The sequence below is a fragment of the Eupeodes corollae genome, chromosome 1 (assembly GCF_945859685.1).
Source record: "Eupeodes corollae chromosome 1, idEupCoro1.1, whole genome shotgun sequence".
Classification (NCBI taxonomy): Eukaryota; Metazoa; Arthropoda; class Insecta; order Diptera; family Syrphidae; genus Eupeodes; species Eupeodes corollae.
Window position 1 is genome coordinate 33,585,980 of NC_079147.1, and position 24,816 is coordinate 33,610,795.

The 24,816-nt window shown below is 29.5% G+C and overlaps 1 protein-coding gene and 1 non-coding gene across 9 annotated transcripts in view; both read left to right on the plus strand.

Moving 5' to 3' along the window:
• Positions 1 to 24,816, plus strand: part of LOC129940615 (serine/threonine-protein kinase OSR1) — a 132,611-nt gene that overhangs the window by 97,440 nt on the left and 10,355 nt on the right. Inside the window, exon 1 of one of the 8 annotated variants that reach the window (XM_056049005.1) lies at positions 19,370 to 19,631. The exons of the other annotated variants lie outside the window; for them this stretch is intronic. Within the exon in view, the coding sequence (XP_055904980.1) occupies positions 19,625 to 19,631 (7 nt within the window). The 5' untranslated portion in view covers positions 19,370 to 19,624. Of the gene's footprint in view, positions 1 to 19,369; positions 19,632 to 24,816 lie in introns of those variants that run through there. 8 annotated transcript variants of the gene reach the window in all.
• Positions 5,085 to 5,174, plus strand: LOC129943645 (small nucleolar RNA snoR126). The gene has a single exon (XR_008781353.1). It is a non-coding gene; the product is annotated as a small nucleolar RNA snoR126 (small nucleolar RNA).

Sequence of the window (24,816 nt, forward strand, 5' to 3'; positions counted from 1 at the left end):
ATATTCTATAAATAGATTAATGTTTTTATTTTGTGTTTTTAGTTTAGTATTTTTTTTTTGTTGTATCTGTCTATTGATTAATGTGGTACAAGTTCAAAATGTAAAGCCAAATATTTGTTGTATTTTTTGTTTTTGGTGAATATGTAAGCGGTTGTTTTCAATATGTCTGATCTCAGATGGTAAACCTATACAAGTACCTGCATATGTTCAAAAAAAAATCAATTTGTTTATGTTTATGTTTAATTTTTTTTGACATTGGTTTGGTGACATATTATTTTTCAAAACTATTAAATTTTTTTTGCGTAAGATAAAATATATAAAATTTTGATAAATAGCATATTTCGTTGTGTTGTAAACATAAAATACTGAACTTTAAATTAGAATTAACTAATTATGACTTTGTAAACAAATTGTGAATAGGTGAAAAAACAAGTGTGTTTTTGGCAAACAAAAATTGAAATGCAACATATTTTGTTTTTAGAATTGTCTATTTTAGTGTGTCATATTTAAAAAAACATAGAGGGCCCTATATTGAAAAAAAATTCCCTGGAAAGAATTCCTGTTTTCGAAAAAATTCGATTCGTGAATGCATTCGAAATAAACCTTCGGAATTTATTGATATCGTCAGATAAATTTCTAGAAAAATGTCTAATAAGTCAATTTTGTCAGTATTGATTTTTGAAATGTACCTTATAACTTTAATTGTTTTTTCTGTTATTACTTCGAATCTTGTGATTCTCTTTCACGTCTCTCTCGTACACATCTTTGGCAAAAAAGCGCATTTAAGCACTCAGTTAAAAAGTACACTAAATGATTTCTTCAGTTGTGGTAAACTTTTGAGTTTAAATTGACCGTATAGTTTTTGATAAATTTAAGGAACAAGTGATTAAAAATCAATATTTTAAGACTTATTTTCCATCTTTAATGGGGTAGTTTTAGTCGAATTGATGAATTCCTTAGTATGCGTCTTATTAATCTGACCTCTTTTTTCCTCGACTGATAAAATAGTACATTTTAGTTTAAACATTTTTACTCGACCATAATCATTGTTTCCAAATTTTTTTACAGATTCACTTGATTGTCAAATACATTCTGTAGAGTGTTACTAGATGTACAATGTTTATTCTTTTGAGAGTTTAGAGGCTTACAACAGATTTTACGGTAGTTCTGCAATCAGCGAAATTGATCGAAAAATTAACTGCATTCATTCATTCCACAATAAAACTTAATACAAAATTTCAAAAAAATTGTGATTACAAAAGGATTTTTTTCCATTTCTAAGGATTTTAATATTCCTGAAGTTTTTGAAACTGCTCATGATTAGAAGATATTTCTCAAACACCGATGCGTAGGTTTTATTGAAGACTTAAAGTTTTAAGGAAGACTCCCAAAAGAGTTAAAAATTCCGAGGGAACAAGAATTTCCGAGGGAACACAAATTTCCGAGGGAAACAAAATTTCATGAGAAATTCCCGATAGGGCCTAGTGATTTTTCTTTTTGAATTATGGTGATTCTTTCCTTTTTTTTATTCATTTAAAAACTTTTTGAGTTTAGAACTGAATATTTATAGGAACTGTTATTGATTTTCATTATGTTTAGATTTTTTAGAATTTCAAACCGATTATTCAAAATTTTTGCAATGTATTTAAATGAGCACAATTGCCTCTTCTCAATGAAATTCTCTTAGTAAAGAAAAGTTGTGTATTTTTTTAAATTATTGTAATGGGCCCGAGTTGAAAAATTGAATATTTTGACATTTATCGAGGTCCCTAGATTCGAAATTAAAGATTTTTAGAAAGATATCTGTTCGTGCGTGTGTACCTATGTACGTTCGCAACGTTTTCTTCTTCGTCCATAGCTCAAGAATCAGTAGAGATATGGACTTCAAATAAATTTGTTATACAGACAAAAAGGGAGGAAGTTGCAGAAAGGGCTCTCAAGAACATTGAGTGGGTAGTTTTTTACCATAGCAGTTTTAAAAAAAGGTGAAAATGTTAGTTAACCCTAAATATCTCATGAACCAATGACGCTAGAGACTTGAAATAAATGTTATAATATATAATATTGTAACGTGATACCAAAGAAGTGTATTTAAAAAACAAAAATCAATTAACGACTTAAATATGATTTCATCTCCAAAACAATTTTTTCCAACGAAGAATAATGTTTTTGACATCTGATCAAATTTTGAAAAAAATCTAATTGACAGCTTTCTTTATAAAAATAAAAACTTAAAAAAAACATTACTCAAAAACTGAATTTCGACTCAAATATCTTTTCAAAAACTTGATATTTTGCCTTCCAGCTAATTTTACCTTATAAAAAATATTGTTGTCAACATTCGAAAAATTTTTGAGAAAAATCGAATTGACAGTTTTTTGACGAAAAATAAAACAAAACTAAAACTTGGTAAAAACTGAATTTCGAGTCAAATATCTTTTCAAAAACTTGAGATTTTGCATTCCAGCTAATTTTACCTTATAAGAAATATTGTTGTAAACATTCGGAAAAATTTTGAGAAAAATCCAATTGACAGTTTTTTTTTACAAAAAATAAAAACCTAAAAAAAAACAATACCTCAACATGGTCAAAATTTGCTTTCGACTCAAATATCTTATCAAAAATTAAAAATATTGTCTTCAAACTTTTTTTAAAAACCCACAAGTCCGTTTTTTCATAAAAAAAATAAGATCTACATAAATAGTACGCACATTTGGTAAAAATTGATGTTCGGTTCTCGATATCTCTCAAATTAATTTCATTCAACCAATTTGTAAAAAATTAAGAAATGCTTCTTAAATTGGTAAAAACGTGTTTTCGACTAAAAATCTATTTAACAAAACTAGATTTTCAAACTAAACTATATTGTTGGTAATTTTAAAATTTTTAAGATTAATTCCACTGACAACTTTTTTAAAACAACACGAAAACCTACAAACTTTTAAGCAAGAGAAATCGACAGACGTGTGGGTCGCATTCCAGCCTCTTTTTTTATTATCTCCCCTAACATCAATGCATTTGTTACATGATGAGATAAGCTTTTTTAAACCCTCAAAAAATAAATTTACCCTTTCTCTGCAAAATATCTATTTATTGCCGACTTGAGTTCTTCATCATCCGAAAATCTTTTTCCACGAAACCATTTTTTCAAATCCGGAAATTTCCTCCCGCAAATTATGCAAAGTGGAAACGTAGGATGTGACGTGATGGTTTCACCATTTTTTGTACTGAATGAGCAAGATTCCCTTTGATTCCCTAAAAACTTGCCATGAGCTTTCCGGCAGACGGAGTGACTTTAAACTTCTTTGCGATGACTGTTTATTTTGTATGCTACTGCATGGGCTCTTGCTTGCTTTCAGGTGCTGTGAGCATTCGTAACACCCTCCTTGCACTGACCTTTGAAAGGTTAAGATGCCCATGAAGAATGGTGTGAATAGTACCAGTTGAAAGCTTAGTGATCTCTGCCATCATTTTCACCTTTATTCGGGCATCCTCAAGAGCAAATTTCGATTTCTTTGATGCTTCATCCCGCACAAGCAGTGGCCGGGGCGCCGAAACGGAGGTTGTCTGCAATGCTCTCTCTGCCTTACTTGACCACTTTTGCACAGTTGATAATGAAGGTGCGAAACCCTGGTAAACAGCCACTATCTCTTCGTGAATAGTTTTTTGACTTTTTCCTTGCTTAGGGCGACGACGCTCAATTTTCACCATCATCGCGATCGTCTCAGTTGCCATTATGAATTTTACATGAATATACTAAAATAAAAGTATTACTTGATAAATAAGTTAGTTTATATGGATATATAAACACAGCTTCACCCCGATACTGAGAACGCCCCGCATAAAAAAACTTCTTACTTAAAAATGGAAATAGAATAGGTCTTGGATCTTTGTTCTTGTTCTTAGGTGATTTTCTTAAGGGAAGATAAACTAAAAAGAAAAGTTAGACTAAAAATTATATTTACAAAAAAGGATTATTTTAAAATTATCTTAAATGGTTTGTTTAAATGTTTTTGTGTTGTATTTTTCATTTGGTCTAAATATTTGCAGATAAAAAAAAATTAATTAAATAAATGCTTTCAATAATTTTAAATTAAATTTTTGTTTTTTTTTTTAAATTTCGTTGATTTTAATTAATCTCAAGTTTTTTCAGTATCGTAATGAACATTATTGAAATTATTTAATAAGGAATTCTAGTTTTAAATTTAAGGAATTCCTTCAGAAACAAAACAAAATTTAATAAAAATAAACAGTCAAACTTCCTTATAACGTAATTTCCTTTTTAGTTCGAATTTCTACGCCTTAAGAACTATCTCATCAAAATTATGTTCGTTATTACGAAATTCTTTAAAGTGAAACCCTCTTTATAATGAACTAATTTATGACCCGAAAGCAAAGTAAATTAATATATTTAAAATTGTAAATTGTTTTAACAAAGCTGGCTTTGGTACAACTGCAACTTTAATAGAGTCTTACCAAGTGATGGTTATTATATTCCATTTGACGATTAAGTTCCTTCCATGATTTATATTAAGATATAACAACTTTGCATGTTATTACATCTGAGGAATCGGACTGATTAAATGACAATGTTGAAATCGATTTTATAAAAAAAAAAATCCCAACGATAATGACATGAGAAATGCATTTTATAATTTTCGACATGAAACCTCAGATAAAGCATAAATCACCTTTCTTTTCACTTTAAAGAATTTTAAAATAAAATAAAACCGAAACTGTTCATCTGCAATCGAAAATTTATATGTTTTTAGTTTTAAATATTTAAAGATATTCTTTCTATAACATAAGTTCTATTTATACTTTTTTGAAAATATAAAACAACACTTCCTTATAACAAAGCAATTTTTTGCTTCCTTGAAGGTTTTCTTTAAAGAAGTTTGACTGTATATAGTATTTCGTATTCAACTTATTTAGCCATTGTGATCATTAACGCACTGTTTTAAAGAATGCATTGTTATTTTTGACACTAATTTCATCTTAAGACTTTATAAATTCGTGGGAAACTTTTTTGTCAACACAAAGGAAAATCCTAAAATTGTGTTTATATTGTTCACGAAAATGAATAGTTGTGAGGAAAAAAGGATTATTTCGATTCTGTTTGATCAAAATTCTGTAAGGTACTGTTTGGTCATAATTCTGTGTGTCTTAACTATTGTTTTTCAAAACACTTTAAACTTAAAATATTGTGTACCAAAATGCTAAATGATTTTTAGCTCTCTGTAAAAAATATATCAGCACATAATTTAACGTATTATTGTTTTTTTTTTTTAAACAAACAAAACAAATTTTTCACCCGAATTATATAAAAAGGCATATAATTTACAACAACATGAAGTAAAATTATTGATATTTTCATGACAAAACTCACTGAAACCTTGTAAAGTTACATCTTTTTAAAAAATCAACAAAAATCACTTTTATTGAAAAACAAAAATACCTAATGCACAATATTTGCAAAGCAGATTTAATGAAAACTTGTTTTGATAGCTTATTAAATTATGTACTTCAAAATGCTGAAAAAAGTCTACAAACAAAAAGTCTGCAATTTTTAAAATTTGGAAAAAAATGTTTCCCAGGCTATTAACAGGATTTTGAAATACAGAATTTTGTCCTACAGAATTTGACTTAACCATGCAGAATTTCAGAAAATTGTACTTTAAACATTTTTGTATTGAAATTAAAATTATTCTTAGAGCTTTAGAAATATTTGTTTGAAAAAAAAATTACAAAATATAGAAAAATGATGAGAACCATTAACTTCAAGAAACCCACTTAAACCAATATCATTTCATAACAAATCTAAATTAGCTTTTCAATTCATAAAAATGGAGCTTTTGCAACAATCTGTAGTATGAACTTCTATAGAAGAAGTTATTGCTCTCCTTAAAATTGTTTGCTTTCAGACATTGCAAAGACAAGTCAAAGACGCTACGTTTAAGGTATTAATGCAAACTTCTTAACGATTAATCAAAAAGTTTAAGTTGTTTTAAAAACATAGTCATAAGGTTGATTTTGTTTTTTATTAAGCAAAAATTCAGATTTTGAATATTTTGAAATTTACTAACTATTAATATGCATACCCTTTTACTATTATTTTATCTTATAAAGTTAACTGAAGTATTACTAAAACGAACATGTTGAAGTGGTACTTAACCGAACTTAGTGTAAAAATCTGGGATAAGAAATAGGGAGCAGCTTATGATGAATACAGTTCAGGATTCATCTTTTTCTAAGAGTACAAAAGATTAAACTTACTTCCTGACAAAGAATATACATACATAATATTAATATTTCTTAACTGAAGTTTTTGGTTACTCGCTTTGGAGGTAAAAGTAAATTTTTAAACCGCATAAAAAAGTTAATTTGAAGTAAAGATCACTCACAATAAATCCTCAACTGTAAACTACGAGCAGATTATTTCATTTCATTTCTACATTGCATTTATTTTTGTTCTAAAAATTAGTTACAAAATAAGTATTTTTCAAACTTGTAAAACTACATAATTTTTCCAATGTATCTCGTTTATCTTCAAAGCTTTATTTTTCACTGTCAGAAAATTTTAAAATCCTAATTTTTCAATATTTTGTCAATTTTTCAAAAATAATAATCAAAGTGTCAGATTATTTGCTTGTGCCAATAAACATAATGTTTGTTTTCTTATTTAACAAGTTGTTGTTGTTGATTTTTTGCGTATGAATTTTAAACTCAAAATCTATATCATATACCAAATATACATATGTACATGTATCTACAGATATTTTTGTATATATGTATGTAAATATTTTGCATGTTTCTTTAATAAATTCATTTGAATCACTTATTTTTGGAAATCAGATTTAAAGATTTTATTTTTCTTCTTTGACATTTCCTGTGTGTTTATTTTAGTAAATATCCTGTATTTTATTTTAAATGAGAAATCCCAAGAAATCTATAAACGAATGCATGAATTCTCGTGTAATTATCTCCGGCATTAAAATTATTTTATTTGCTAAGGGAATTTTTTTTTCAAATTTTAAGTTGGAATCAATGCAGATGGACGTAATACCTTTCACAATAAGGAAATCAAAGAAAATTCTCTTATTTTGGGTCTGTTCTAAACTTCTTAACTTCAGAACCTAAAACGTTAGATTTATTTTAAAAGTTTCTTGTTTAAAACGAGATTTTTCTCTACAAAATAAGTAATTTAGGTACATTTTTGAGGTTATGATTCAAGGCCATAAATTGTATCTAATTAGAAACTTAATTTAAAATTGTGTTAAAAATTCTATCGAAATCAGTTTTATTTTAAATTCCCTGTCTACCCTAAAAAAGTTGTCCTCAAGCTCAAGTATCAATTTTTTTAATTTTCGTAAAGGCAAAACAATAATTTATTTCAATTGATACAAGCTTATTATTAAACTAACTTAAACGAACTAAGAACCTAACATAAGATTGTGGAGAGAAAGAGTGAATTAAAAGACGGAGTTTTAAGGACGGTGTACTGAGGTTAAAATCAAACAAGTCCAAGTGCGAATTTACACTTAGAAGCATACGAGATATAGTTTCGTTGGAGCCATAACATAAAAGATTTGATAATTGCGGGTGTTACGAGGGTAAGTGTTAAAAGAGATAGAGTTGCAGAGGGAAATGCAATAAATGGAACCAGAAGGAAATAGATGAATAAAAACAATGCCTGAAATTAGTCACGTTCTTCCTACGAATTCAAATTGAGAAGATTTAGGTGGTCATCATCGAAGAGAAGAATAAGAGGATTGTGTCAAGTTAAACCACGAAGACCAAAGGGAAGGAAACGACGTTGGATGCTCTCGATTCTGGAAATAAAAATACTTTGGAAAGGGGATCAAAATTGGGAGGAGTATTGGTCGAACAAAGCTTATTCACAGGGATTGTGGTACATAGGGGTCAGAAAATTTTTTGGAACATCAACAAAAATGATATTGTCTTTGTAGGCGAATAATTAAACTTTTGATCATATAATATGCCAAGGTCCTAATGTTATTCTTATTAGGGTTGATTGTTTAAAAGCTAGAGATTGGGAGGAGTCCTTAAGCGTTTGCGAGAACAGGTGATTGGAGATAAGCACTTAGCAATATTAAGTCCCAAGTAGTTTGGCCCTTTCAAGATAGTTGATTGTAAGAATAAACAAAAGAGGGCTCAGGTGGCTGCCTTGGGGAACACCAGAGTTATAGCTAAGAAAGGGTTATGAGGTGACAGATCTGAAACAATCGCTTTAATATAGGTTTATTAGGTAAGAGGAAATTCATTTTATAAAATTGGGTTTACAGCGTATAGATCTATACGAGTTTTAAGAGTATAGATCTATACGAGGTTCCGTCAAATGCCTTACTAAAATCTGTTTAAATAACATCGTTACTTGTGTCTAAGATAGAGGGGCTAAAAGACACGAATCGAACAAGGTTAATGGTCTTAGACCCGCATTTAAGAGAATATGATGTCTATATGGGACAAACGTGATTCGCAATGAAAGCTTAGAATTTCCTATAAAATACCTTCAAAAAGCTTAGGTATATAATTGAGTTTGGTAGTGGGTCGATAGTTTTTAATAGGAAAGTCACCTTGACTGAAGAAACGGCAGAAGATCTTGGAGAGAGGAAAGGAAAACCATCAGGACCAGGACTTATTGTTCATTAAGTTTATTTTAATTAAATTTGGAGGAGATTAAGAGATACGAGGGAGAAACGGGCAAAGGGAAGATTTTTGTAAATAACTAAAGTATGACGAATCAGGGAAAACCGACTTGTTACGTATGTTATTAACTTAAGGTATAACTACAGCCCGCGACAGACCTAGACCACATTCAACATGCGTTCAGCCAGATCGGCCCTGTTAGTTGTCTACAGTTTCGCACGACAAGTTGGTTAAAGTCCCCTCCCTCCAGCGTGCTCCACCTAAGTCGCCCTCTACTGCGTCGTCCCTCGGGATTTAATTCGAAGACCTTCCGGGCTGGAACGTTGATGTCTATTCGCTTCATAGCACCCAAACATCTAGTGATTGGACCTTTATTCTTTTAACCAAATCAGAGAGATGACTTTATTCAATTAAGTTCTTAGGCCATAGAAGCAGCGATTTTCAACAGTTGTTCTTCGTTTGATTTAAGCGCGGATTTCGTTGTCTGAATTAATAGCGGTGCCTGGGACAAAGTCCTTAACTACCTCAAATCAATGGTGATGTTCTGTTCAAGGCGTCGTCATTCAACCTCTCATGACAGCATATACTTGGTCTTGCCCTCATTGACCACTGAACCCATCTTCTTCGCTTCTGTCGCAATGCTCAAAAATGCGGGACTGACATCACGTTTTGATCTTCCAATTATGTTATCATCGGCGTATCCAAGTAATTACATAAACCCTTGGAGGATTGTGCCTCAAGTGTTGACGGTTGAGTTTTGCTTAGTTTTTTAAACATCGTTCTGGAAAAAATTAAGCAAAAGAAGTCGCAAGACAGTGCATATCCTTGTCTACAGCATTGTTTGGCATCAAACGCATCGGTGAGATCATGATAATACAGCCTTAGCTTTCCATCGTCATTTCCGATAAGTGTGACATAAATTCAAAAACTAGCCGTTGCTCTTTTAAACCTCTTCCCTACAGATGGTGTCATACGCGACTTTGAAATCGATAAAGAGATAGTTTGTATCGTTTTATTGATCCTGGTTTTATATGTGTACAATTGTGGACTTTCCTTGTCCTAGGCTAAACTGATATGGACCAATCAAGTTATTGACAAAAAGCTTTAAATTTTCGCAAAGTCATAAACCTGCATTTTCCAAATTTCTCAGACTATCAGATAATATCGTGATATCATGGTGCAAAGACTTGTTGAATTAATTGACCAATTTCATCAAGTTGCGTTTCAGCGTTATCTATACAATTAAAAAGTTTTGATAATAATTTCACAACATTCCTATTTTTCTACGTATAGCATATTGAGACAATCGGCACTCTAAGTAGGTTCTAGAAATTTCAATAAAAACCCCTCAGTTCCGATTTCCTACTTCCCAAGCAACCGCTTAAATCTACTTTCGCAAAATTTAAATGAAGTTTCAAAACTTAATTGAAATAAATATCACACCACTTCTAATTAATAGTGTTTACGAGTGTTGTGACATTCTCGAGAACCTAATAACATCGATATAAAAAAAACGCTCGTGATTGGAAAAAAAAGTCACATGAATAAAATTGCATATTTTCTTTCTTTCAAATATTAAGTGGCACAAAGATTCTTCTGCAAATTTGTATATCGAATCGACAGCTTGACGACGACGATGATGATAAGATTTCAACGTTCCCATATTCTCATTTAATTTTTGTTTATAAGTCTATTATCTCATTTAACCTGAATAATACCAATTAAATAAAATATGACGCCACCTAAAAACCTAAAATACAAAACAAACTTTATGATTTTTTGATTAAACTAAATTACCTTTGAAACATACCATAAACACAAAATAGAAATGGCGACTTGTGCAAACTTGTGAATCACTTGTCAATATAAAAATTACTGGAAGCTTGAGTGTCATATATGAAAATATGGCCCTGACCACGGTCAAGATAGTTTTTCTTATCACAAAAACATGGTCATTGTTGGTTGGACTTGAAAAATTATTTGAAACAAAAATCTAAAAATATATTAATATAAATTTTATATTGTACAAGAAAGTTTTTGTATATATTTTTTAACGCCACGATGCGGTTTGGTGTAGTGATTAGATTTATATTTGATTAGTAAATGAATTGAATATTTATACTTATTTGATAGGTAAATGAATGTTTATAAACTACGTATAAAGTAGTTATCATTATCATATCACATATTTATGTAATGGCATCGACTAAAGACAAAAATAAACATCACAAGTAACATGTGAACTACCTATACAAAAAGTACATTCATAGTCATAGTCACTTTTACCTATCTATTCCCTTACTGAAATTGAAATAGCAGGTTTATTATAGATAAGTTTTCACACTTGACGCGGTCGGTATACAATACATGTACATTGGATCGTTTTGATTTACTTTGTTGCCAAAGTGATAACATTTTAAACAAATATTTTTATAGATTAATATAGAAATTTGGTGTGTTGTAAGCTTGGTCTTTATTAAATAGGTTTGTTAAAAATAATTTATTTTTGAAACAAAAATAATATCCAATAGTTTCGCACAAAAATGTTTGAAAAGGTTTTAAACAAATTCCAAATATTGAGTTTTTTTTGGCCATCAGTTGATGCTACCTACTCGTGTAAGATATTGAGAAACGCTTTTAGTGGTTAAAGTGAAATTCAATTTCTTGTCTAAAATAAGTGGTTGAGATGCGACCCACATTGATAACTTCCCATCCCTTCTGTCGATTTCTTTTGAAAAATGTGTGTAGGTTTTCGAGTTAGGTTAAAAAAGTTGTTAGTTGAATTATTTTAAAAAACTTAAAAATTACCAACATTATTTTCATATAAAGAAATAGTTTAGTTTAAAAATTTGTTAAATAGATTTTTAGTCGAAAACATTTTTTTACCAATTTTAGTAGCATCTCTTAATTTTTTACAAAGTAGTTGAATGAAAATTATTTGGGAGATATCAAGAACCGAAAATCAGTTTTAACCAAATTTTCGTACTATTCTTTCTAGATTTTATTTTTTATGAATAAACGGACTGTTAGATTTTTATAAAAAAAAAAAAAACAACTAAATATCGGAAACAATATTTTCTGTAAAATAAAAAGAGTTTGAAGGCAACATCTTTAATTTTTAAAAGCTATTTTTTGCAATATTTTTTAAAAGATAAAAGTGACTTAAACCCTATATCTCAAAGTTTTGAAAGATATTTGAGTCGAAAATCAAATTTTAGCAACTTCTATTAATTTTTTTTGTTTAGATTTTTATTTTTTGTGAGAAAACTGTCAATTTGGATTGTTCTCAAAATTTCTCTGAATGTTGAAAACAATATTTCTTATAAGCTAAAATTAGTTTGAAGCCAGAATCTAAAATTTTTTCAAACATATTTTAGTCGTAATTCAATTGTTACCAACTTTGAGTAATGGTTTTGTTAGGTTTTTATTTTTTGTAAAAAAATTGTATTCGATTTTTCTCAAAATTTTACCAGATTTTAAAAACCTTATTTTTCGTTGCACAAAATTAATTCGGAGATAAAATCATTTAGTATTCATACAGATTTCGAGGTGACAATTTTTTTTTCTGTTTTTGTGATTTAGAAAACAAACCGTCAATTTGATTTTTTTTTTCAAAAAATATACTTGTTTGGTATCAATTTACAATTAATTATATAGAATTTGTTTCAAGTCTTTAGCGTTTTTCACTCGTGAGATATTTAGGGTTAATCAAAATTTTTAACTTTTTTTTTAAACTGCTATGGTAAAAAAAAAACACCCACGTAGTTTTCTTGAGAGCCCTTCCTGCATCTTCTGCATTATTATCTGTATAACAAAATTTATTTGAAGTCGATATCTCTACTGGTTCTTGAGCTATGGACGACGAAAAAAAAGTCGCGTGTACGTACGTACACACTCACGCACAGACATCTTTATAAAACTCCTTTATTTCCACTCTTGAAACGTCGAGAAATGTAAAAATTTTCAATTTGACAAATCGGACCCATTACAATAACTTTCTATGATAAGTTGATAAGACCAATAGGTAGATATACATAAATGCCTTAGTAATGTTTCAAAAGCTATTTCGATTTGTTAGATACCAAGACTTAAGCAGCTGATAAAATTGTCCGAAGTTGTAATGGTATTTATAGTTACTTAAAAATATAAAAGATTCGTAGAGAAAAAAAAATGAAACAGATTGAATACGATCAATTTTAAGGTGGCCATCAGATTCTTCTGATTCTGTGCAAAAATAAAAACAAAATTGACAAACAACCGAAAGTTGTACGATGAGAGTTTTTGAACACTCCAAAAAGCTGAAAAAAGATTGATATCATGAGTATGTTTTTTTAGACGAAAAACTATTTAATTTCAATGGTTCTGATGTGTAAAACTTTTATTTTCAGGATTTTAGAAAGTAAAAAAGTTTTTTTAAGCTGGAAATAATTCCGTGAATTATGCTTCGTGTAGTGTAAAGAGCTTGCACCTATTATTTAATAGTTGACAAAAGGTCGTTGCTATCATTCACCTATAAGTCAGTTTTGTTCACAAGGAGTTGAAGTAAACTTTTTTTCCTCCATACCATAGGACCCACGTAGAAAGTTGTTATAAATTTCTTAAATATGTATTGAAGTTTTGAGTGTTAACATTTTATTCCAACAAAAATTAGTTAGTTAACATCATATAAAAAAATGTCAGGATAAAATTCTGTCAATTTGTTGTTTAAATATTTTTTTTTATCATAGTTAAAATTTCAATTACTGAAAAGGAGATATTATTATTGTTTTTTCCAATATTTGATCACTTTGTTATCTCTTTTTATTCAAATTAAAGTCAAACTAGCAAAGCACTACTTATTTCTTAAAGAGGTATTGCCCTAGAATCTTTTTTAAGCAGTAATATTACGATCCATCTATTAACCAATTATCTAAGTATTCCAGGCTTAAAATCTCAGAAGAGGTCACGCGTCTTTTTTTGTGTAAGAGTTCGAAATCTATTTCTCTATGAAAACATTTGTACAATGGCCTTTAAAACTTGATTGACTTTAATTGAGATAAGTACAAGAGAAATGATTGAAAAATACCATTTCAATTAAATTTAGTTCTTTTAAAGAAAATTTTTTAATTTTGTTATTTTGCGAATGTTAAAGTTTTGATATTTTTAGCTTATTTCGTCTACTTTATGGAACTTTTATTGAATTAGCATTGTGAACAACACATTAAGAAACACCAACATTTTCCATCTTCTTAGCATTTTGAATTTAAGACGATATTTAGGCCCTTATTATGAATGTATGAAGATCATAAGTATCAGTCTTATTCAAATTTAGATCTACATTTCCTAAATGAATAAAATCTTTTATAAACCAATTTGAAATCCAATTTGACATCTTTTCGGAATTTTTATTTCACTCATTTAGTCAGTTAGAATAAAAGTGTAAAGTAACTTATAAATTGATTGCAAAAAATAAAAATTATTCCTTAATGTTTAATTATGTTAATAATAACAGACAATCATTGCATACAATGGATACAACTACACTGTTAACTGAAGCTTACGATTATTTTTTTAAAAGAAATATGCCTAAAAGTAAATTTAATTTGAAAATATGATTAACATATCCATTCAAAAAGTATTTAGCTATTTATGTTTAAAAAAATTGTTTATGGTAAACTATTTTTTTACAATAAATTGTAATTGTTTTTAATACCACAAGATAATCTAAACAGTCAACCTCTATTAGGTCACCTCAAAAGTAAATATTAACTCCAATTTTTAGTTAATCTGTCTTAAGATTAAGTAAAATACATCAAGTTTAGAACTCAACCACTTTACGCAATTGACAACTCCTATCAACCTCATATCTGAAATTTTAAACACTATTGAAAGCATTTCAAAAGAAAATTGTAAAAATATCGTACTGAATTTAAACATTTTTTGAAATAAAAACACAAAAAAATTAAATTTTATAAATACAAACAAAAATATAGAAAAGTAACAACAACTGTTTGTTTGATTTGTTTGTATGAATCCAAATCATTCAATCAATCCGTCATCTATAAGATTGACAGCAGACAACTTATGAGACACAACTCTTCTTTGTTTAGTATAACAAGCTATCAGCGTGCATAACAAAGTAAGCTGTCAACAGATTAAAGTTGTATTCGAAATTAACTCATCAAATTAAAAGGGATAAGTCAAAGTCAAATCGAATACCTGAATAATCTCCCACTGAAACTATAAGATTTGTCAATAAGAAGTTTTATTTCGATATTTTAAAAATAATAGTATTTTTTAAGAAGAATTAATAGTTACTTTTTGATGACAAAGACAGAGGTAAGCTTTTAATAATTTGATACGATATTAGCCAAACTGCTGAGCTGACCCTATGATTACAGCGCTTCTTACTGTGTTAAATTTACAACACGTTTTTATTATATGATAATAATTAGAATACGTTTTGAATTGTGTATCGTCTATATTCAATACATTCAACTTGTCAAATGTTAAAAGAGAACAGCTGTTCAAAAAGCGGCCCATTTAAAGTGATACATCTCATTGGAAACCCCTTTGGTCTAAAATAAAAATAAGAAAAAAACATTCCAATTTTCCCCTCTTTGTAAAACAATTTTGGTACATTACATTTATACTACGTATCTAAAATTCAATGTATTTAATCAAATACATTATTAGACCGGTACTCCGGTTTATATATAACGAATGATTTTTTAAGAGCTATTGGAAATTTAAAAAAAAACATACAATCACGAAAAATTTATGAAAATTTAATATGAATCGATAGTATTTTAATGTTTAAAGATTGTTTTCACCAAATGTTAGCCACGGCTTCACATTTAATGGTCCACCCGCTAAGTAAAATTTTGGCATACTCTTTTTTACATTCTGTTCGGTATCTCACGAATAAATGCTTCGATTTTGTTTTCCAGTACGTCAATGCAAGGAGGCTTTTTTCTTTAGACATAAAACCTAAACATAGCCCCACGAAAAATAGGAAGGTTGCGCTCACCATTCACAGTAACATTGCGATTCGCATCATCTTTTAGGAAACACGGCCCAATGATCCCGCCAGTCCATAACCTGCACCAACCAGTGACTTTTTCTGGATGCATGGGTTGCTCTTTACACCAAAAACGGCAGAAATGAGCTTCGCCGCTGAATACAATTTTTCTAAAAAAGGGCCTATTCATTAAAAATTTAACGTTGCGACAGGTCGTTCAATTCTTTCACCAGCTTCACACCTCAATTCTTTCGTTAAAATTTGGACACAGTAGAGTAAAATTTGTAAAAATAATTGTTGTAAATGCAAGTATCGCATCAAGTTTTTCAAATACGCCCCTTCAAAAATGTTAAGAACATTCGAAAACAGGGTTTCTAAGGCTAAGCTAAGGTTTAAAATATCTCTTAATAATAAATTGTATGATAATTTTACAAATCACGAATCTTTCTCTTGTAGATATAATTTAAATCATTTTAATATCTTACTTAGTTTTTTGACATTTTCATTAGTTATGAGTTTTTGTTTGACTCTATATGGTGTTTTCCTACTTTTAAGAAATACGTGTTGAACTTAATTTTAACTGTACCTTTGTACTCGCTTGAAGTTTAAATATAACCGTTTTTAACATAATTTTTTGTATTTTTTAATATATATCAAAAACTTAATGTAATAAAATTGTTTAGATAATAAATTTGTTATAAAAACGAAACTTACTTTCAAACCGTTTTACTTCTTTGTGTTGAAAACCGTTTTATCATCAATGCTTTAGCGTTTCTTTCAGATTTTTGTAAGACAGATGATATTTAACAACCTATAAAGATGTTTTAAATATTGCATGAAAAAAAGGCTGGGAGGCGACCCACACAGATAACTTCCCATCCCATCTGTCGATTTGTCTTGCATAAAAGTTTGTAGGTTTTCGTGTTGGATTAAAAAAGTTGTCAGTTGAATTATCCTAGAAAATTTCAAAATTACCAACAATATTTGTCATATAATGACATAGTTTAGTTTCAAAATTTAGTTTTGTCAAATAGATTTTAAGTAGAAAATGAATTTTTAACAATTTTAGTAGGAGTTCTTAACTTTTTTTATTTCTTGTATAGACGAATACAAATTGGATAAATGAAATTAATTTGAGAGATATCGAGAACCGAACATCAATTTTTACCAATTTTGCGTACTATTTTTTGTAAATTTTATTTTTTTATGAAAAAACTACTGAATATTGAAAACACTATTTTCTGTGAAATAAAAAAAAAACTTTTTATACAATATTTTTAATTTTTGAAAATCTATTTGAGTCGAAAGTACATTTTTACCAAGTTTTATTAATTACTTTGTTAAAGTTTTATGTTTTGTAAAAACTGTCAATTTAATTTTTGTCAAAATTTGACTGAATGTTAACAACAATAATTTTTAAAAGATAAAAGTAGTTTAAATCCAATATCTCAACGTTTTGAAAAGATATTTGAGTCGAAAATCAATTTTTACCAACTTGTATTAATTATTTTGTTTAGGTTTTTATTTTTTGTAAAAAAACTGTCAAAATTTTTCAGAATGTTGAAAACAATATTTTTTATACGTTAAAATTAGTTGGAAGCCATAATCTCAAATTTCTGAACAGATATTTGTGTCGAAATTACTTTTTATCAACTTTCGTTAAATTTTCTTTTTAGGTTTTTATTTCTTGTAAAAAAACTGTCAACTCGATTTTTCTCAAAATGTTACCGAATGTTGAAAACAATATTTCTTATAGGATAAAATAAGTTTAAAGCCATAATCTCAAGTTTTTGAAAAATAGTTGAGTCGAAATTCAATTTTTACTAACTTTCAGTAATTTTTTTTAGGTTTTCATTTTTTTATAAAAAAAACTGTCAATTTGATTTTTATCAAAATTTGACTATATGTTAGAAACGTCATTTTTCGTTGTACAAATTTTTTTGGAACTGATATCATTTTTTATTCGTAAAATTTTCTAGCTGACAATTTTTTGTCAGTTTTTTTTATTTATGAACAAAACCGTCTATTGGATCTGTTTTCCAAAAATATATTGCTTTGGTATCACGTTCCAATATGTAATAAAAAATTTAATTCAAGTCTCTAGCATCATTAGTTCAAGAGATATTTAGGGTTAACCAAAATGCTAACCTTTATTTTTAAACTGCTATGGTAAAAAAAACCACCCACGCAATTTTCTTGGGAGCCCTATCTGCATCTCTCTGCATTATAATCTGTATAACAAAATTTATTTGAAGCCGATATCTCTTCTAGTTCCTAAGCCATGGACGACGAAAAAAAAAACAGATATCTTCCTAAAAATCTTTTATTTCGACTCTAGGGACCTTGAAACGTCGAGAAATGTCGAAATTTTGAATTCGAAAAATCAGACCCATCACAAAAACTTGCTATGGGAAGTTAAAAATATAAATATTTCGAATTGAAATTTGAAAAAAAGGATTATAGGTCATCAATGATTTTATTGAAAAAAAAATACTTTATAAATTAAGATAACTTCAAAATGCCTTGTATACAAAAAAAACGTACATGAGCTGTCAAATTCAGCTTTGGCAAAAAGAAAATATAACACAAATATCACTCTTTATATGCATAAAGTAAAAATATAAAATTTCCATTTTTTCCTAAAATATCGGTTCTAAGAGTTCCAGAAATACCAATCAAGTTTTCAACATAAAAGAGCCACTGTTAAACATCATCGAGTTGTTTTCATATTCAGTTCATAAATAATAATCTTTTTTAGTCTATCGCACTTGCTACACTTCGACTTCGAGAAGTATATTCACAAACTTTCATTCATACAGTGCGTAATACTTGCGCAAACAGTCCCGATCAATAACCTTTTTGTGAAGCTTCTACAAATCATATCACTACTTTCGTTCTACGAGCTATTTTTTGAAAAGATAGTATATATCGTCGCAGACGACGACAACGTCTTCGGTTACTCTGTTAGTGTAAAGTTATCTTTGTGGCTTGTGGCATTCGTGATAACCTTATCAGCAGTAGCAGCGAACCTGTGATATAAATTATTTCTGACTCTCATCGAAAGAACATCGATTGTTATCAAAAATTTTGAATTCGCCGTCTTTTTTCTTCATCGTTCGCCGCAGCCGTCGTAATTTTATTCGAGTACGATTTATGGGTTCGATAGCAGCGAATACGAGTTCATTTATTTATCACTTTGCATCGAAGTCAGTTGACTTTGACTCAAGAAAGACAGAAACAAATTATTAATCGAAAGTAGTTTACTTTATTTTTGTTGTGTGTTGTTGTTAAGTGAATTCGGAAAAATCAACATTTCAATTAAGAAAGTGTGAACTTCACCATCAACCAAAAGCCATTGCCATCCATCTTTCTAAAAGTACGAGTATCTATAAAATACTTTAGTGCTGCATCAACTCAAGAGCTAAAAGTTATGTTTCTATAGAAAGAAATAGACAGTGGCAGGAGCTCTGGTTTCGATTAAAATCGATTTGTGGCAATTTTATTCATGTGATCAAAAAAAACTAAGAGGACAACGCACGACAGACGGGCGGGAGGTAACAGCAGCGGTAGCAAGCGCGCGCGACGCGACTCGGCGCTACGCAACGTATAACATTTTGCCGGTAAAGTGAATTGGTGGTGCAACAGCAACTGTTGCTTTTTGTCTTTGTGGCATTCTGTTCGAACTTTGCTTTCGTCTTTTCTCAAAAAAAAAAGAAGAAAATTTTCATTTTTCTTCACTGCTTCTTCACAGTTTCTTCTTTGAATTATGATTTTCTTTTTTTTTATATTAATAATAATTGTTTCCACTTTCTTTTAATCGAATCGTATGGTATCGTTTTGTATGTCGGTATATGTCGGTATGGTAGATGATGTATGATCATGTTGATCACTTGATTTTAATTATCGTTAAGTGCAAGCCTGTTGCTATCGGGGATTAAAATTGAACAAATATTAATGTTTAGTGAGTTAAAATAATTTATATCATTATTCTTTTGTTTGCTGTTGTTGTATATTAATATTTGTTTGCTCTAAATTCCATATCTTTGTTTATTTGTTTATATATTTTTTTTCTTTTTATTTTTTCATCAATAAAGCTTCTTCTGTGTTTTTGTGGTATAGTGTCTTGAATTGTTGCCTATTTTTTAAATATCGTGTAAACGATGTAAATTTATGTGTGAAAATTTTAAAATTGAAAATGATAAATGAGTTTAGTTTTGGTGGTTTTGTGATGCTAATCAAAAACATGGTTTTTTCACGGTCTAAGGGCATGATCTTGTGTTGTAGGTATGATTTGATGATTTGAAAAGGGAACCACTTCAGTGTTGTATTGTAATATCACCTCGCGCCGCCGCGCCTCTAAGCTTTTTAGTCAGTTTAAAAAAGACTTTGACAAATTGAAATCATGCCATTAGACTAATTTGTTAGATAGCAAAATATATTAAAGGGTGACTAATAGGCGTATGGACAGATTAAAATGTTGACTTTTTGTTTTGACTCTTTCTACATAAAAGAAAACGATAAGAAATATACCACTTCATATTGAAAAATAAAACAAATTATCATCGTTTCGAAAACAAAATAAAAAGGTCGTCTTTTAAATTGGAGTAAAATAATTTTAAGGAAAGAATTTCCTTGAAAATTGAATTCAATTGCAGTTTATACTGAAATTAACATAACCCGTCTCTTTTATGGTATAATTTCAGTTTGCTTACTTTCAGTTTTTTGATGATGTGTAAATAATTGTACATTCATTGGTAAATTTCACTTAAACAACAAAGAATAATTTTGAAAGAATTTATATTGAAGCAAAAAGTTTAGTTTAGTTTTATTGACTTTAAAACTCTAATACTGTTCACAAATTTCTTTATAAGTTTATCTTAAGTTTTAAATGGTTTGGCCGATTTTTACATTTTAAATTTTATGATGGTACATAATATTAAAGAAAAATCTAATACCTAATTAAGTTTTCAAAAATAAAATTTAACAATTCTTGCATATAATGTTACAGGGTGATTTTTTAAAAGTCAAGTCAAGTCAAGTCAAATAGTCCATCCGCTTAGCCCAATTTTGGCATACTCTTTTCAACATTTCAGCTGGTATCTCACAAATAAATGCTTCAATGTTGTCTTCGATTGCGTCAATTGAAACGGGCTTGTCTGTATATGACATGGGCTTTAACATAGCCCCACAAAAAGTTGTCTAAAGGCGTTGAATCGCACGATCTAGGCGGCCAATGGATCGGTCCCGAAAGTGAAGTAAAATATTCACCGAACTTGCCTCTAATGTGTCACTGTCTTGTTGAAACCACGTATCATGCAAGTCGAGTTCTTGCATTTTGGGCAAAAAAAGTTGGATATCATCTCACGGTAGTGCTCATCTTTCACAGTTACGGTCAAATGATGCCACCAGCCCATAAACCGCACCAAACTATGACTTTTTCTGGATGCATTGGGATCGTCGCTAAACAAAATTTTTCTGTAAAAAAGTGAATCTCCGGCCAACTTTCCAAGAGCCCATTCACCAAAAATTTTACGTTGCTATAGGTCGTTAGGTTTAAATTTGTTCACCAGCTGCATTTTGAAAAAATTTTCCAAGTTGTTGAGTAACAGAGGCCCAATTGCTGCGAACGCACTAATCGATAATTGATGGTCATCATTAACACTGGCCCATACCATAATAGCCTCTTCAGTGGGTCGATTAAACTGACCATAAAATAGAAGAAGAACGCGATGAACTTTCTTAACAAAGCACGCATTTTGCAAGTGTTGTTCGTTTGGAAGACGATTCATGGTTAAATTATAGACCAAACTGAAGATGTTTGATAGTCAAACAAAACACGAAACGTGCGTCAGCTGTTTAAACCGACCTGTTGCCAAAAAGATAATAGCTAAAAAATCACCCTTTATGAACAATAAAAACTTTCATTGATTATAAAAATGTTCTGTATAGTAAGGCACTCAAACAATAACGGCTCGTTCTTTATTTATCAATTTTATGGTTTCCTCTAAACTGATTACTAAATTACAAAATATATCTTGCCGAATTCTTTAGGGACAAGCTCACAAAAAATGGAACACCTCTACCCGTTATCTTCGACTGCATAGATCACACAATAAAGGAAAAATCTGAACGGTGAGGAATTAAGTTAAAACTGAGGAGTTCACCTCTGAGTTTAATTTGCGTATGGTGTGATCGGCCAAGTCTTTTTTTCTAAAAATTGGTTAACTTTACTGTAGTAAGCTCTATATAATGATGATTCCGCTTCCCCAGTTAACTAATCGTACATCCTGTGTCTGATTTCGAACTAAGCGAAGAAAGGATATCTTCAGCTGATATTGAAAAAGTTGTTGAGCAATTGTTCGCCATTTTATAAGTTTACAACTTAAAAGTCGTGTTTTCAAAACCCCCATAAATATCTTGCAGAAACAACCTTTTTGCATTGGAAGATATTGTTTGAATCTTATTTTGTTGATCAAATTAGGAATTTTAGGTTGATTATACATTTAGACTGTTATCTAGTTTTTAGTTTCTTTTCCTTTTGAACTATGAAGTTCAATGCTTACTCACAATTTGGTTTTATATTTTTTTTGTAGGTCGAAATAAAGTTTCACAATTTCTCTCAATTGTCATTACTTTTTATTTCCATGACTTTGCTTTCTCAAGCGTGAATAAATGGTAGTTTTTATGACTAATTAATTTCTGATGGAAAACTTTTTGGAATCTTATATACTTTTATCTGAATCCATTTAGGGGAAATTCTAAGTCACACTCACAATAAAAAAAGTTTCGATTTTTTATTAACTGATTATTTAATATTTTATTAAGGTGATGTTAAAAATTATTGTCTTTCCTAAGATTTTCTTATTCAAAATTGTTGTTGTTGTTACCTTCAACACTTTTTCTCAGCTTACGTATAAAAATACTGGTTATGCAAAACATATTAAAAACATACATTGCACTTTATTTTAAATAATCTAGTTCTTGGAAGCAATGGTGTTAGTAAAAAACATTTACAGATTTTTCAGATGTTAATTCAAAGCATTTATTCTTCTTAAAAAAAAGAAAAAAACAGTATAACATTTGTTACTGTAATCGGTAACATGCGTCAAATTATAAATTTTGACATCTCTTCTAGAATCTAAATATATCGTTTGTACGTCCAGAATATGGTGCCTTTTTCACCCTGCGTATCTTAAAAACTAGCTAAAATATCGACTTCAAATAAATGTCTACAATTTGAAAAATTGTAAAAAGGACTACTTTCAAAACTCAAACAAAGTATTGATAACAATATTTTGCGTGAAATAAAAAATGTAAATCAATATCCTTCTTTATTCTCCTAATACTCAGTTGAAAACCATTTCTCATCAGTTGTGTGTTGTTTTTGTAGGCTCTCGTATTTGTAAAAAAAAAATCAATTGAATTCTTCTAAAAACTTAACTACGAGTAAAAGTTAGCAAAAACATTTCCATATGACTAAATAACTTTAATTTCAATATCTAATTTTGTGCCTGGAATTGGAAGTCGAAAACTGAAATTTTATTAAATTTTAGCAGTATTTTTTGGAGGTTTTTATTTCTATCAAAGAAAACACCGATTGGATTTTTTTTTAATATGACAAATTTAGCTTCAGAAATGATAATCGAGTCGAAAATTCAGCTTTACTATCTCTTAGGAGTGTTTTTTATGGGATTTTTTTTTGCAAACAAAAACCGTTACATCGATTTTTCTCCAAGTTTTACAATTATTTTAGAGGAACAATCAACTTTTGTTCGTAAAATATTTGAGGTGACAAATATTTTTTGATTTATAACCACTAATTTATTTGTTTTTCAAAATTATACCACAATTTGGTATCACGAATAGAAAATTTATTGTAAGTCGCTACAGTTATTGCTTTCTGAGATATTTTGGGTCAACCAAAATTTTCAATTTGTTTTAAATTGATATAGTAAAAAAAACACCCACTCAATTTTGTTGAAAGTTATTTAAAGACGATTAATGGTATCCCACAGAAGTATCTTAAAAATTAATTGATCTAGATTCAAGGACCTTAAAACTTCGGAAATTACAAAAATTTCAATTTGATAAGTCGGAAAGAAATATAAATATTTCAAAACATTTCTTAAATGATTTTTCGGCGACATTAAGTTTTATTTGGTAGAATATGTAAAAGCAGTAATGTCCAAAAGTAGTACGCCTATGGTTAGAGCGTAAGACTGTCAAGATTAGGACTGAATGTGCAACCTTTAAAAAAAAAACTTTTTTCACGGGTACTGCCACTTGACAAATCCTCCAAGAGTAATTCTTGTCATGAACAGTGCTTTCTCAAATTAGACGGTTTAAAAGTGTAGGCTTCCTCCATCTCTGACATGTCACACAGGAGTGGTTAAGAGTTACTGGTGATACTTTTTAATAGCAACCAAACTAATTCCTAAATCTCAGCTTTGTTAAAAAATTTAATAGTAAAATCGTCCCCTCAGAAGCAAATTTTACTATTGCAACTAAACTCACATTAAGCCTAAACTTACATTTCGTGCCTACAAAAATTACTGGCGCAAAATTTTGAACGATTTAGTAAAATCTTAAAGCTATTCAGTCTTATCACGAATTCCATAGTAACGGAAACTCTTAAAAATCCCGAAAATACTATTGCGAAATACGATCGTAACATGTCACTTTGCTTCTGAAGAACCAAATATTTATTTAAAAGTTGGCTTTAAAAGACTACTAACGTTTTAGCAACATTTTAAAGAACCTCTTGTTAAGGGTTTAACAATGTTTCGAGTGAGTTCCTCTTTCTAAGCTACCAAGACTTAACAAACGCTGCCAATTTGTTAACCTTTGGTCTTGGTTTTGTCCATCTAAATATTGATTTTCTAGGGTTGAAGAAACCAATACCCTATGCATATAGCATAGACCACAGCCACCACGATACTTTCACAAAGAGGCCATCCCTTAAATTATGGAATTAACCATGGGGCTGCAACATATACCGTGGAACCATATCTTCAATGGTGTGTGAATTTAGGTCTTTGATGTGGTACCATCTAGGGAAGATAACCCTAGAAGTGGTTGCACGATTTCATGTGGGACTCAACTACAATTACATCATTCTTTTATAAAATGATTTTAACTTCCACTCC